The sequence below is a fragment of the Halichoeres trimaculatus genome, unplaced genomic scaffold, assembly GCF_033239565.1.
Source record: "Halichoeres trimaculatus isolate MK-OKI-2021-1 unplaced genomic scaffold, fHalTri1.1 fHalTri1_scaffold_17, whole genome shotgun sequence".
NCBI lineage: Eukaryota > Metazoa > Chordata > Actinopteri > Labriformes > Labridae > Halichoeres > Halichoeres trimaculatus.
Window position 1 is genome coordinate 10,131,188 of NW_027437195.1, and position 14,426 is coordinate 10,145,613.

At 39.6% G+C, this 14,426-nt stretch overlaps 1 protein-coding gene across 1 annotated transcript in view; it reads right to left on the reverse strand.

Moving 5' to 3' along the window:
- LOC141806070 (uncharacterized protein C14orf132-like) overlaps positions 1 to 14,021 on the reverse strand; it is a 35,981-nt gene extending 21,960 nt beyond the window's left edge. Inside the window, exon 1 of the mRNA XM_074691296.1 lies at positions 13,674 to 14,021. Coding sequence (XP_074547397.1) covers positions 13,674 to 13,700 — 27 coding nt within the window. The 5' untranslated portion in view covers positions 13,701 to 14,021. The remainder of the gene's footprint in view (positions 1 to 13,673) is intronic.
- Between the last annotated feature and the right edge of the window lie 405 nt (positions 14,022 to 14,426).

The window sequence follows — 14,426 nt, forward strand, 5'->3', positions numbered from 1 at the left end:
ATCATCTCTTCCAGAGGTACTATACCGCCACACGTCACCCTCTCCTGCTTGAATCATATCTTTTATCATCACAGTTCTCATATAGCTTTTCAGCCCGTGTTCAGCCTCTTTTTCTAACATTTTGCTGAAATTGCATGGTAATCATGTACCATGTATGATCACGGTCTTAAAAATACATCCAAATAATTAATCTTTGTTCAACTTCTGAAGTAATTTAGACACACATTTCTCTGGCTTTTATTATTTGTTGGATTAATTTATACATTCAAGATTTAAAGTGATCTCCATGACCCTGTACATCATGGTATATTTATATGTACAGCATTTGGCAGATGCTCTTACCCACAACAACTCACACTGTGGTGCTGTCTCTGACTCCACTGGGAAATGTGACCGAACGGTAGCAGAGTTGTTAAGAAGCGACGTCCATATGGAAGGAATTTCTCTCACTGGCACATACAGCATACATACATGTTAAAGTTGACAACGTGCACATGATTGCTGACACAAACAGGAAGTGAATATTTGTGCTTTAAGTTCTGCAAAGTTAAATGTGTTTGAAATCAATCAGACCTTTTCCAACACAATGACAGACTGAATATCTCTACTTCTATCCTGTCATGGAGGTATATCCTCATGCACTTGGAAGCTTCACTCAAGTATTGATGCACGGTTGATATGTTAGTTATAAAAAAAAAAAACTCTCTTCTAATCATCCAAACAGCACCCCTTCTTGTGTGCAGTGTTGCAGCTCTCAACTAAATCAATGCTCCTCCTGTCGAACATAAATTAAGCATAACACATTTCCAATTCCTGGGAGCTTTCGCCCTTATATAGTTTGTTTTTCTCTCCATTTTCACAAACAAAAGCACCCTAACATCTATTCCTCCCTTGTTCTGTTCCTCTCTTGTGTAATAGCCTTCTCACTGCTGTCTCCAACTGTCAATCTCTGCTAGAAACATGATTAATTGTTCCCCATTAGAAGTCGAAAAGATGTCGAAAAAGCTGTGCCCCACTTTCATTCTTTTCTGAAGTCAGTTTTGAGTGTGTAGTTTGAGTACGCTTGGGCTGAGCCAAATTTAGTGTGCTCAAAAGTCAGTGTGCATACTTAACCAGGTTTTTTTCTCCCCTGAAACCAAAACTGAAACTAAATCCACTTATGTGTGTTTAATTCACTTACAGAGTAAACACATCTTATTAAAAACCCAAGCCTTTGTAGTGGCACTTAATCCTGGTTTGCATCTGCTGTATGTTTGAACAGAGAGTCAATAGTTGTCGAGACTCATTAAAATGGACGGTTTGTTTCATTTCCTCCCATTGTGAGAAGTGAAGCCAAAATACAGTGAGTGCTGACTTATAGTGCTGGTGCACAAAAGGCATTTTGGGAAGCAATCTGGCTGGTGGCAGCGTAGGACTGATTTTTCAACCCTATTTTTTTTCCTCCATTTTGCCAATTTTGTAAAAAAACAAGAACAATTATGCTATTAATCATCAATTTTTTTCTTACATATCAATTTATTAGGGCTGTGTACTGATGAGGTTTTAATGATTCCAATGCCTTATCAATCCCTGCTTATCGATCCAATTCCTTATCAATTCTCTTATCAATTCTCACTACGGAAAAATAAGAACTATGTGATTACAGATATAGTAAAAAAGGTCCCTTTATTTATATTTTTTCTTTTGTTTCAATGATAGTTATTATTATTATTATTATCATTATTATTATTATAATCATTTATTTATTTATGTTAATTATGTTAATTAGTTAAAGCTGTATCCTTTCAATCCTGTATTTTTTGATACATACATAGCGAGTGCCCTGGTCGGGGCACCCCATTCTAAAATATCTGGACACACCCCTGTATGTCGGCGCAAATCTCTCTGCAGGTACTTTATGTTGCTTCGCTCATCAAAAGATAGATTTATGCTGAACAGAGGGTTCAACTCGTGGATTAGAGGGAGTTACAACGCAAAATGGGACTTTACTTTCCCCAGGTAAGAGTCAAACAACTCCCCAAGCATGCAACGCGTCTCTGTCTCTCTCTCTCTCTCCAGTTAAATTGATTTGGATCGCCCATTTGCGTCCCGTCTGCTTCTCCGCAGTCACCAACAGGATGAGCGCAGACGTTTGTCACAAAATACTCAAAGGGCGCGTAAAAATAATAAAAGCCATTGTAGAAAGTTGTGCTCTACAAAGCCAGCAGTGTGCCTGGACATATCGTTCACTTCTAATCCCTCCAAGACCGACATGTCAGTCCGAGACCCATCGAGAACGGGAGACCCCGAGACCAAGACAAGACCGAGACCAAAGACTGTCAAGGCTGTGACAAGACCGAGACCACGAAAAAGTGGTCTCGAGACCAAAACCGGTCTCGAGAACTACAAGCCTAATTCCTGCATCGTCTTTTTTTTGGTGAAATATAGCCACACCTTGGACCGTTTAGCGCGAGCCGGCGACATCTCTGCAGCTGAGAGGTCTAGCAGCAACAACAAAAAGCACATGGAACGACGTCACTGTGCATTGCTCATGGGGTGCGTTCGTTTGCTGTGCTAGCACACCCCGGGAGGAATTGATAGGGGAACCGAAATGGAGTTTTACTAGCAATTCCAAGGAATTGGTAAACTGCAGACCCGGTTCCAAATTAGAACCAGTTATCGATGCGCAGCCCTACAATATATAAACTAAAACTAAATCACTCTTGAAATTCAATATAGCACTCAAACCAGACATAAAGGGATCAACAACCTATACTGCAATCACTTGCCAGGGAGAGCTCTAAATGATGTGGCTTCACTTGTGGTAGCTGTTGTGCCATTCATGTTTTTATACAGTCTATGGTCACTAATATGAAAAACAACTAAGGTTATGATACTTTCAGCGCTACTTGAAGACATTTTGGATTACACAATACCACTGCAAAATAAAGAAATAACTTTATATTACATGTAGTTATTTAAACAGTGTTGTTTTATCTATCTTGCTCTGTCTGCCTATCACTGTGAAGGTTTTACAGAGTCAGGTGTTCTAATGCCTGGCCAGTAGAGCTGATACTAATGGAACAAAAAAAATGTCTCCATATCCATAAAAAGGCTTTAATTACAGACTTTGCATCATATTATCAACAAATTGTTAAATGTGAAGGTGTACACACAGTGTCAACCTGGAAAAACAACATCCTTGGAATCACTTCAACTCCATAACTGTCTGTCTAGATGAGTGCCACAAATCTGAAAGGCCAATCCAACGTGTAATGTGTGATAAGGTCACAATCTATCTTTGACCTTTTAGGTCTGAAATTTCATCGTTTTATCATTTTACGCTCTTTGACTTTACTGTGAAGCTTTGTCAAAATAAATATGTCATGCCCTTCACCTCAAGCTAGCCAGGAGGCTTCCTTCTCCTGCTGGGGTGTGTGTGTGTGTGTGTGTGTGTGTGTGTGTGTGTGTGTGTGTGTGTGTGTGTGTGTGTGTGTGTGTGTGTGTGTGTGTGTGCTGGATTGCAGGAGTGGAGTCAGGTGCGCTGCACTGCATCTTAATTCCCCTTCAAATACTGGGCTCCAACTCTACCAAGCTGCCAGGTCTTCGACTCAGCTCCAGAGTTAGTCCAGCTCCGACCATTCTTATTGAGAAATCTGTTCCTGCTCTTGAAACCTGGTCCGGCTTTGGTACCCCAACCTACCAGCTCTCCCCAACAATTCTGGACTCATCTAACTCACTTCAGTATGACTGGCTTCTATCACTCGCAGGACAACCACCTACGCTCTATGGACTCACCCACTTTGGACTGTCTAACTCTGGACTCACCAAACAAGATTACCAAGTACAATAAACTCCTTTTGTATCCTCATCTGGCCTTTAGTTCCTGTGTTCTGCTTTAGGGTTCAAGAAACTAGTTTTCTGACAAACAATATGAGAAGTCTTGTGCATGACTTTCACCTTTGTCTATATTTTTTATGTATTTATTTTAACATATGTCAGTTTTTTATCCGAGTTCTAGGGCTGACATAAACTGACAAACCAAAGGCCAAGAGTCCCAGTGGTCTTTAGGCATTACAGGTAAAATTAACTAAGGACATGCAGAACCTGTGTCTTTTATGGCTTCAGAACAAAATGTTTCGACACTGTGTAAACTGCCATCAGCATTTACTTGCTGTAAAAATGAATTAACTATGTCACTGCCTCCACTGGTTTCATACGGCTGCAGGTTGGCATCTGCATTTATGAATGGATACTGTACATATTTCCCCTGCGGGAGAAGGGGGTGGGTAGCGGTGTTATAAATTTGTCACGCAAGTTCCTTGTGGCCTAGTTACCGTGTTGTCAGATACAGTAACAGTTGAGCAGCGCTGCCTCACTCTGTGATTTTAATTAATGTGACCTTTGCTGTATGTCTATGTCAGTGAATTTATGTCAGTGTGTTCACGTGGTTTGAAGTACGTTTGTTAATTGTCTGGAAAAAATGCTTAGGACACAGCCAAATCCAATGTAGAGGATTTATTTTCAAAGATGGATGGGTCACTAAACGTAGTGTAAGATTTTTTAACTATCCGGAGTTATGTTGGATATTACAGGAAGCAGGGCACAGCTTTGCCTGCTTAAAGCAACACTGAAAAGTAAGTCTGATGAGCAAAACTGCTAACTGACAACTTTTTGTTAATATTTTGGCCAGTGCAAAAAAAAAGACAAAGAAGAAGAAACCGTGTGCTGTGTAACGCCTTAGACTGGAAAAAGAAATCTGAGTACGTCTTAATTGTGGTAGCACAGGTCTTGTTAGGTCTAATGTGAGCCACATTCACCTGACAAGTTTCAATATATGTCTAATTTTAACATCTAAAAAGAAAAAAAAAGCCACTTGAATCATAAAACTAGGAAAGAAAAATGTCTTAATACAGCAAAAAAAAGTCAATTTTTCCTATTTCACTGGCAAATATTTGTACTCATGCTTTGCACACAGTTCAGGAACCATTTTTAATTCATAATAATATCACTTAAATCTTGACTTATTGAGTTTTATCCACCAATGCCTTCTGTTAATGTATCTTAAGCAAAATCCATCATCATCTGCAAAAAAAGATTGAAGTCCAAGCTGTGAATTAATTCCTCACTCCTTGTCCATCCAAAGAAGAATCCCCTCACCACCCATGTGTACCAGTGGGAATTCCAAATGATTTCCATAAGTAATACAACCGTCTGTAGTGTAAGTGCCTGGTTCATCACATGGACATTAAAGTTGCACGCATCCGAAATGAGAAGGTCTCGGCCAGATTTGCTTTATATGAGACATCATAAGAGCTGTAGAGCATTAACTCGAGCTTTGCTTGCTCGTATAATACAAATAGCGTCTATAAATCGGATGTTGTAAAAAACTAGAAACAGTTTGTAGATAAAAGCAGCAGCATATTGTTCTACACTACGGAGAGGGAGGGTTGTTTAGCTGTTGAGTTCATCAGAAAGAAAATTGAAACAACTCCATCTGTGCCCTAATTTATCTGATGCACAGGACGCAAATAAGCCATGAAATACAGAAATGGGGTCCTCATGGGAAGTGTGTTGCATAATCTCAGTAATGACATGCCATTGATAAATCTCAGGCTGCAGCTGCAGACTTTTGCAGAAATTCCACTTTCTCCTAAGGTGTCAGTGATTTTAGAGAAAGTAAAGGTAGATTATGTGCAAAATAACCTCAGATTCTTTGCAGCTTGAACAAGAGGCAGCTGAGCCGTAGCGAAAATGAAAGACAGCTATGTGTGTGTACACTTTGCTTTTAGTTCTAGGGCAGGTTTCTTTGAAAAAAAAACAAAAACAAGGTCACTCTTAGAGACAAAGTTCCAGAGACACAGGTGAACTCAAAAACAAGTTTTCTGTTGGTATTTGGAGGAAGAAATGAATGCCACTCTAGAAATAAACCCCAAAGAGGTGTTAACCTATATTAATTTTGGAAAAGCTGCGTCATATATCATATATACCCCCTTTTAACCCCATTTCAAATGATACCTGCAAAGTTTGTGAAGGAACCAGCAGCAATTTCTCCACTGTTTTTGTTTGTCCTCACAGGGTAATTCATTGAAATTGCGGCCTGGGATGAAAACATTTGAATTGACATCTCTTGGCAAACGCGAGAAGCTGTGCTGGGTCACAAACCAAACCCTCATATAAGTTTTATTGCATTATGTTTAGCATGCTAATGTTTCCAAAATGCATAATGATCCCAATGTATCAAAGCAGCGATGCTGATGTTTAACTATAATCATAATTAATCTCTGCTTCCTCCCTAATAGTGTGTAATCAGTGGCTGCCGTTCAGTATTCTGTCAGCTTTCACTAATGCAGAGCAGCCACCCACTGTTTAATTCTCATATTTTACACCAATGCTTCCTTTTTATAAGAAGAGCTGCTCATGAGCTTAATTCATATTGGAACTTTATCGGTGGAAACAGTAAAAACATCAGCATGGAGTTCTTGATCAGTCAGAGTCAATATGCATCAAATGTCTGACCCTAAATCATTTTTATTATGATACATATGACTACAAGGAATAAAGCTGCTTTAAAATGATTGTAGGGTAGGTGCAGAACAGATTATTTATGTAGGACTACTACATTATTCATACCTGCTGAATATCAGGGACAGTTATATAGGAAGCCTCATGCAGTTGGGGGGCAAGTTCTATCAGGGAACGATGTTATTACTTCATACTTGGTTGTCACAGTCCATTAAGTCTCCCTTGTATTCTCCCCAGGACTTCTTTCAATATGCAATCAGTCATCTCAGGTGCAAAACAGCTGGGAGATGTTTGTGCCCACAGTGTAAACGTGTAGTATGATAAGATAGCAAGGGAACACTGGGAATGCACAGTGAACATTAATTTCACCCAACAGTCCCTGTATTATCATAAATGCCAGCGCACATCCTGATCACTAACCAGTAGAAATGTGGCATCAGTCAATGCACTGATCCCGTTCTGTTGTTTAAGAGGGGGTGTTGTGCTTTTTTCAGAGCTTTATACTGTCTCTGTGGTACCCTTGTAGTAGCTTTATGTGATTTTCAGCACAAAAAAAATCCCCACTGTCCTTACACCGCTGTTTTAGAGAACTCGTCTTTCAGCCTGAAAAGCTTTGTTTTGGCTCCTGTATCTTTAAGGCTTCTCACTCCCAACCCCCTTTCTCCCTGATTGGCCAGACCTCTGGTGGCCTGTTGAGGGCAGAGCTATGGGTCCGTGTTTCAGACCCGCACCTGCAACTATCATGAAGCAGGTAGAAGATCCTTGTGTGATGATGTCATCGTTTCAACAGGTCTCGTGAAAATCTTGGGGAGATATCTTGAAGATCTTGTTCTATTTCTAGAAATCATTTTTATCAATTAACATGCAGATTTGGGGATTTCAACAATATATGAATATGTACAGGTTTAAAAACCTGCCCACATTTAGTATGGGTATCTAGTTTTTGTGTTTATTTGTTTTGTTTGTTTTCTACCAGTAACTACTTTCCTCTCAAAGGAGGACTGGTTTTATAGGAGTAAAATTATAAAAATATATATCTGGCCGTGTTAAAGAATGTTCTTGAACTGTCTTTATGTTTGGGGTCTCTTTTGATTTTACAAAAAAATCAAACAAAATTAGAAAGCTGTCCAGTGTGTGCCTGGCCTAAATAAAAACAATTAAGTTGTCAGAAAACTGTGTTTTTCCATCACATATTGCATGTATTTCCGTTATTTAACACACCATGATTAAAACTGGAAAAACTAGAACCTCTCTTTAAAGAGTACATATGAGTTTTGCCTGATGGGCATTAAAAAGAGAGCACTTTTATTGCGGGCTTTGATGTGATTTATATAAAATGATAATAATAAAATCTGACATGAAAAGTCTTTGAGTTCTCCAACACTTTTTCCTGAAAAATGCCTAAAATAGCCCCCATCAAAGCAAAGTTGCTAGCTTTTCATCTCTGTGAAGCATTGATTTTTTTTTCTGTCAATACAGCTCTTTCTAATTGGTTTAAGGTGGCTAGTTTTTTTTTTCTTTGCTCATCCAGTTAACAACACTGGAGGGTCTTTAAAAGTGGGGAGAAAAAGCCTGAAAATTGGGGTCTTTTGCAAGTTTGCACTATCTCAAGACTACAGCAAAGCAATTGCTGGAATAGCACACAAAAGACCAGAGGGGAAATGAACTCCTCAAGGATGAAAGCCTGGTGCGCCATTATTACACTCTTCAAATAAGCCTGCTTTATAAGGAGCAGGAGATTTATATATTTTTTAAAAAGACAGCCTGGGTGTGAAGGATCCACGGTGGGATTAGATGGTTATGTAATTAAATTTATATGCAATAGAGAGCAAAGATTGTCTTGATAAAGGGTGACTGTTTGGAAATGGGTTTTTCATAGGAAAATAATCTTTTCTGTGAATTTTTTTATTTATAACTCATATCTGGCTTCACATCAGGGGCACAAATGAGACTCCAGTTCTTTTCGATTATGTCCTACTTACATCACAGTCTGGTCCAGTCTTTTCATTTTGACCTTATAAGCAAAGTCAAAATCATCACTGCTAATTGTATTGACTCTCTGGCACTTGTATTGTATTGTCATATCATTTGGCGTGAACTTGTACTCGCCTGTCTGGGGTTTCTGGTGCTGTGGGTAAACACAGATGGCTCTGTCTGTGTCGAGTGAGCCAATCATCCTCATTCATTCACTCTCATCTATCCCTCAAAGAGGTGCAGAGACAGACAACCCTGTCAGTTAGAGTGACATTGAGTGATGAATGAGTAAGAAGCTGATGGCCTGTCATGAAGAGACAAAACATCTAAAGTGCATCTAAAGCATCACTGTAATTGAAACCGTCAGTGCGTATAACTTATGAAAAGCAAAGATAGTTTTTGAGGTTTGTGACTGCATCTACTTGTATATGCAACAATCAGTAAGAGGCCAAGGCCAGTGGGTCACTCTGTACTAGATAGACACAGCCTAAGGGTTATGCTGCCATGTGTGGCTGATCCGTCAACTGAAGCAAGTCTAGGACTGGCAACACGCCCAGGATGGCTCTGGAGCCTGTCTACAGCACATCAGACTTGACCTAAACCTCAGTAAGAAACAGGCTGGCTCATTCTTTATACCTTAACATCTTCTGTTTTAATGACTTTGACAGCGACAGTCTGCACAAGATGACAAACATGTACATGATGTGATTGGTAATTCAAGTTGTGGCCATGAAAAATGACATGCAGGTTGGATATGCATCTTAAAGGGATAGTTCAGTTTTTTTGAAGTGGGGTTGTATGAGCTCTATGTGACCACTAATTACATTAGATACAGTAGAAAGTTGTCTCCTCTCCCTCAGTAAGACACAGACTGTAATCAATGCTGACGAGGAAATAGACGCTAGCAGGGAGAGACCGTACCAAATTCAAAGGCTATTGTCTCCACCTACAAGAACTAAAATCAAAAAGTAATACCACAGTTTAAGAGTATGCTACATAAAATATTTTTCAAGCGCATTAATTCTTACATACTCTAAGGATTGTGAGGCAGCGTAGGAAATTCAAAATGAGTGACTATGACAGCGACGATGAAGTTTCATTCACTTTGGAACCAAAAGGATACCTGTATGAACCGGAGCACACAGAAGAGGAGCTGTTCCATATGGTGACTGAAAGGAATACAGAGGAAACATCCACGGTACCCTTTTGGTTCCAAAGTGAATGAAACTTCATCGTCGCTGTCATAGTCACTCATTTTAAATTTCCTACGCTGCCTCACAATCCTTGGTGTACAAACAAAAGAATTACGATACTTGATCAAACTTACACGAGGCTACAACCAGCGCCCGAAGCAGAGCTTGTTCACATTCCCTGCAGCTGAAAGGAGGAGGGGGGACGGAGCGCACTAGCGCTGCGCGGAAGGACACATGACCAGTTAGTTAGGTCCGGATAAATGTTTATATATCCGAAGACTTAATGCACTTAAAAAATATTTTATGTAGCGTACTCTTAAACTGTGGTATTACTTTTTGATCTTAGTTGTTGTAAGCAGAGAAAATAGCCTTTGAATTTGGTACGGTCTCTCCCTGTTAGTGCCTATTTCCCCATCACCATCGATTACAGTCTGTGTCTTACTGAGGGAGAGGAGACAACTTTCTACTGTATCTAATGTCCTTAGTGGTCACATAGAGCTCATACAACCCCACTTCAAAAAAACTGAACTATCCCTTTAATATCCATATTTAAGGGCTCTTGTAAGGAACTCTTAGATATCTCTTTGGCTTTTATGGGTTGTAAAGACGCATTTGTGTGGGTTTCAATCTGTTCCAAAAACAAAGTGAAAAATCCTCACAGGAGCTTCAGGGAGCCGAGGGAAGTGAACAAAATCATTTCTCTTTTGTCTTTAAAAGATAAAGATCAGCTTGCTTCGCTGACTCCAGATTAATATTCAAAAGCTCATTGTGTTTTGCCACCTATTAATTTGTATTTTGTAGTGCTTGAGGATGCCACCACTTTCAGCCTAATGAAGTATGTGCCTTTTCATTTCAAACTAGTGAGGCATTGCTGCCAAATGCAAATCACTCAAACACAAAAGTGCACATTATGCTCAGCTGTGAATTAATCAGCATGTTTCAGTTACATCATACAAATCCATTTTTAGGAAAATATGACAAACAATGACCAGCTGTGTTACAAGCCTGGTGTTTAGATACCGGACATATTTCATTTCTTTGTTTTGGAAGTTGTATGCCTCAGAACAGCTACCATACTAAACATTTAGTCTTCCGATACAGGGGCAAAACAACAACTACATTCTCTGAGCTGGCATTCTTAAGCAATTTCACTGTTTTTTGGAGAAATTATTTCAGCATCTGTCATATCTTACAGACGGAGCGATGGCTAGGTTCCAGTGGTTCACACAGGCAGCAGAGCCACACTGAGATGGATGGGCAAAAAATCATCCACTGAGAAGTCAATCTAACAAACTCCGGGGACATTTGCCGACTTCATTCACCGTCACCATTACAGAGCGACTCAGGGCACTGAAATGAATATCGCATCAGTAAAATTAGCCATTACCTGTCTGGAAGGGCCGCGTTGTTGAGCAGAAAGTATATGGGTGCTGAGAAAATAGGTGAACTGGAAGAGCACTAGGAAATATGAGTGAGGTAATGTGGTCATGGCAAAACGGTAGTAACTCAGAGCCTCAATACCATCATATTTGCTATCTTCTACAAAGAACTTTTACATTTACACACCACATCATTATGTGTGTTCACAATAAATGTCAGGTAAAAAGCCTCTGTGTCACATTGATACAATTTAATGTTAAGAATAGAGACAGCCAAAACAAAATAATAGTTTCAGTGATGGCTCTGGATTTATTCCTTGAAAAGAGGAGCGCTGGCTAGGATAACAATACCACAATGTCCATCATTAGGCTGGCTAGCAAAAGCTTTGGAGGTGTAAAGGTGGTATGATGCTTTCTCTTTTTTTAACATAGCAGTTTGCAAGTGTGTGTGAATGTGCACGTTTTTAAGCTGCTACAAAATAACGTGTTGTAAAAATCATTGAATTTAGCTGTAAACTGCTGAAAACAGCCCTTTCTGAAAACAGCATGAGATCTTCAAGAAAATCTTCACATAAGACTTTGGGAGTACTTCACAAAGTCTTCACAAGGACTTGCTGACTTGATAAGGTCATTGCACAAGGATCTTCTTTATGGTTCATGACACAATGGAGGAGTGGACCTTAAACACCAAGGTCTGTCCACAGCTCAATGGGCCTCAAAGAGGGCTGGCCAATCTGTGGGAAGGGGGTTTGTTGAAGTCTTAAAGTCCTAAAATGAATTGTTCCAGCCGGACACTGAAACAGGTGTTTTCTAAAACGTGTGAAAAAAACATGGATTTTTTTTCGAGCTGTAAATCAAGTAGAGCTACTACAGGAAACCAAAGGGACAGTATAAAAAAGCACAATACCCTCTCTTCAATGCATGCTCCAGCTGAAATAAAGATTATAATTCTATACCTTGGTTCAAGTGTAGCAAAAGTTCATTTTGCAAAAATATACTGAAAGCCTAAGGATAAGTACATGATGTGTACCTGCACAGCATTTTGGGATACTCAAAGTAGCTGGCAAATCAAAAAAGGACAAAAATGATCAATAATGTTAGAGATGTGTGGATATGGATTTTATGTGTCAAGTTTTCTTTACACATCAAAAAGAAATTAAACAACTTTTCACTGAAAAGTTATCATTTCATCAGATTTATGTATTCTCCACCAGTTGTACATGGAAGTGACTGATGCTTTATGCACAGGTCACATTTTAGCAGCACATTCTGCTACCTAAATTTGATTTCATTATACCACTTCTGTAAGTTCTGCAGCTGTTAAACTAATTTAATCCACCATTTAGTCTAAATATGCCTATAATTAAATATTAAAAGACTCTTGAACTGCTGCCCAAATGCTCTTGTTGAAGCATTCAACCACTCTCCTTGTAAATATCAGTAACCAATATGAGCTCCTAACTGAAGTCTCTTAATGTGTCCTTTCACTCTACAACCTACAGTGTAATTCCTCTTTCTCCCAGGGGTTAGATTATGCTTATATCTTGAAGGTCAGGCTTTGGGTCACAGGCTTCTCCTGAACTAGATACAACCTCTTACACTCCTCACTATAAATTCAGCCAAGCTTTTCCAGAAACAGACTAACCTCTCAGACCCCTCATTAAAATACACCAGAGGACTTTCCTGACCCTTCTCACTCATACAAGCTTTGAGAAATACCGCAAACCAAAGTGTCTAAAAATGCAACACCACAAATCACTTCATTTTGTAACTGTTGTGTGATGTCGATCAACACAAAGTGATAATTGCTCTCACTGAAAGTTTGCAAAATGGTAGTGATTAATGCTGACACCACATTATTACCCCCCTACCTTTCAGATCAGGAGCTGAAATGTATTCTCAGTCCACTCCATGCTCGGATACCTTTCTATTTAGGGATCCTTGATTTAAAAAGATTTGGGTGCATTTGGCTAAGTCTGGCCTGCAGAACAGCCACTGGCAGCTCAGATAACGCTGTGGACCGTTTAACAGCACAGAAAATGGCCAAGTAGATGGCACCAGACAAACCAAATGAGCAGCCCGACAGAGTGAGGGGAAAGGAGAAACAGCAGATCAGCTCCTAATGGAAACAAATCACATGTCCAACAGATGCGCAATAACACATCGCCTCTATGAAACCAAATTAAGTGATTTATTAGGATGATTCAATCACACTGGTTGCACTTAACTGTCAAATAGAGGGAAGCCAAAATTATTTAAACTGAGAGAATTCAATCGTGTTTAAAAGGTGTTGGTATGATATAACAGTAAAGCATTTCCAAGTCAGACAGAGCTACTGAAAGCCTGATACACTTTATAAAGATATGTAGGAAAGTCAAAGGGAACTAAGTTTCATAAAATGCAGGAATACAAGGTTTCAGACCTTTTAACAACATAAAAGAAATAAATACTGCTATTTCAACCAAGGTGGGAAAAAAAATCTCTTATCTAAGCTTCTTGATAAAGAGTGCTGAGGCAGATTCAAAGTGTGGTTTAGTCAAAGCAGGAACTTGTTGACCAGCCACGCCCCTCAAATCAATGGGAAATATTGAGGGGAAGAAAAGTGTTTCAGAAAATATCTCACCTGCGCAGCCATGAATGACAGATCCATACTGTTGCTCCGTTCAAGCCAAGGCACTCAATGAAAGATGCAAACGAGCGTAGTTTCTCCTCTTATTCCCCGCTGGAGCATTTGCCTGCTTTATGTTTTCTTTCCGGTTTTCACGCGCTATCCACTCTCTTCATGAGTTGGCGGGCTTCACGTGAGCAGCATGTCAAAGATGGCGAGTCAAAGTAAAACAAACGCAGCAGAAGGAGAAGCAGAGAGATGTTACAGAGCGCGGAAAGAGCGGCTGAGCAGACGGAGAAATGGAGAAAAGTGGTGAGAAAGAGATGAGGAGGAGGAGGAGGAAGAGGAGGGGGAGGAGGCTGTGGAGAGACTGTCACAAATAACCAAGAAGGTGATACTCACTCTCTCTCTCTCTGTATCTCTCCTGCCCTCGTTTCTTTGTGTTTTTCCTGCTTTTTCTTCATATCTTTTTCTATTTGTGCGCATATTCCAACTCGATATTTTGAGGCACGTCTCAGTTTCATTTTTGGTTGTGTGTGAATTTTTAATCTTAGTAAAAGTGGTTCCCCCTCTTTTTGTTTTCAATTCAGCTTGCATTTTCAGATGTATACTGTTTTTACTTAGATAATGTGCCTATACTGCTAAGAACTGTCCCTATCAATACAGTCAGCATCCCATGAAATACCACATCCAGTTCACACAGTGGGGGATAAAAAAATGATTGCTACGATGCTGAAGTGTGTTATTTTCTTCCTTAGAAATACCACC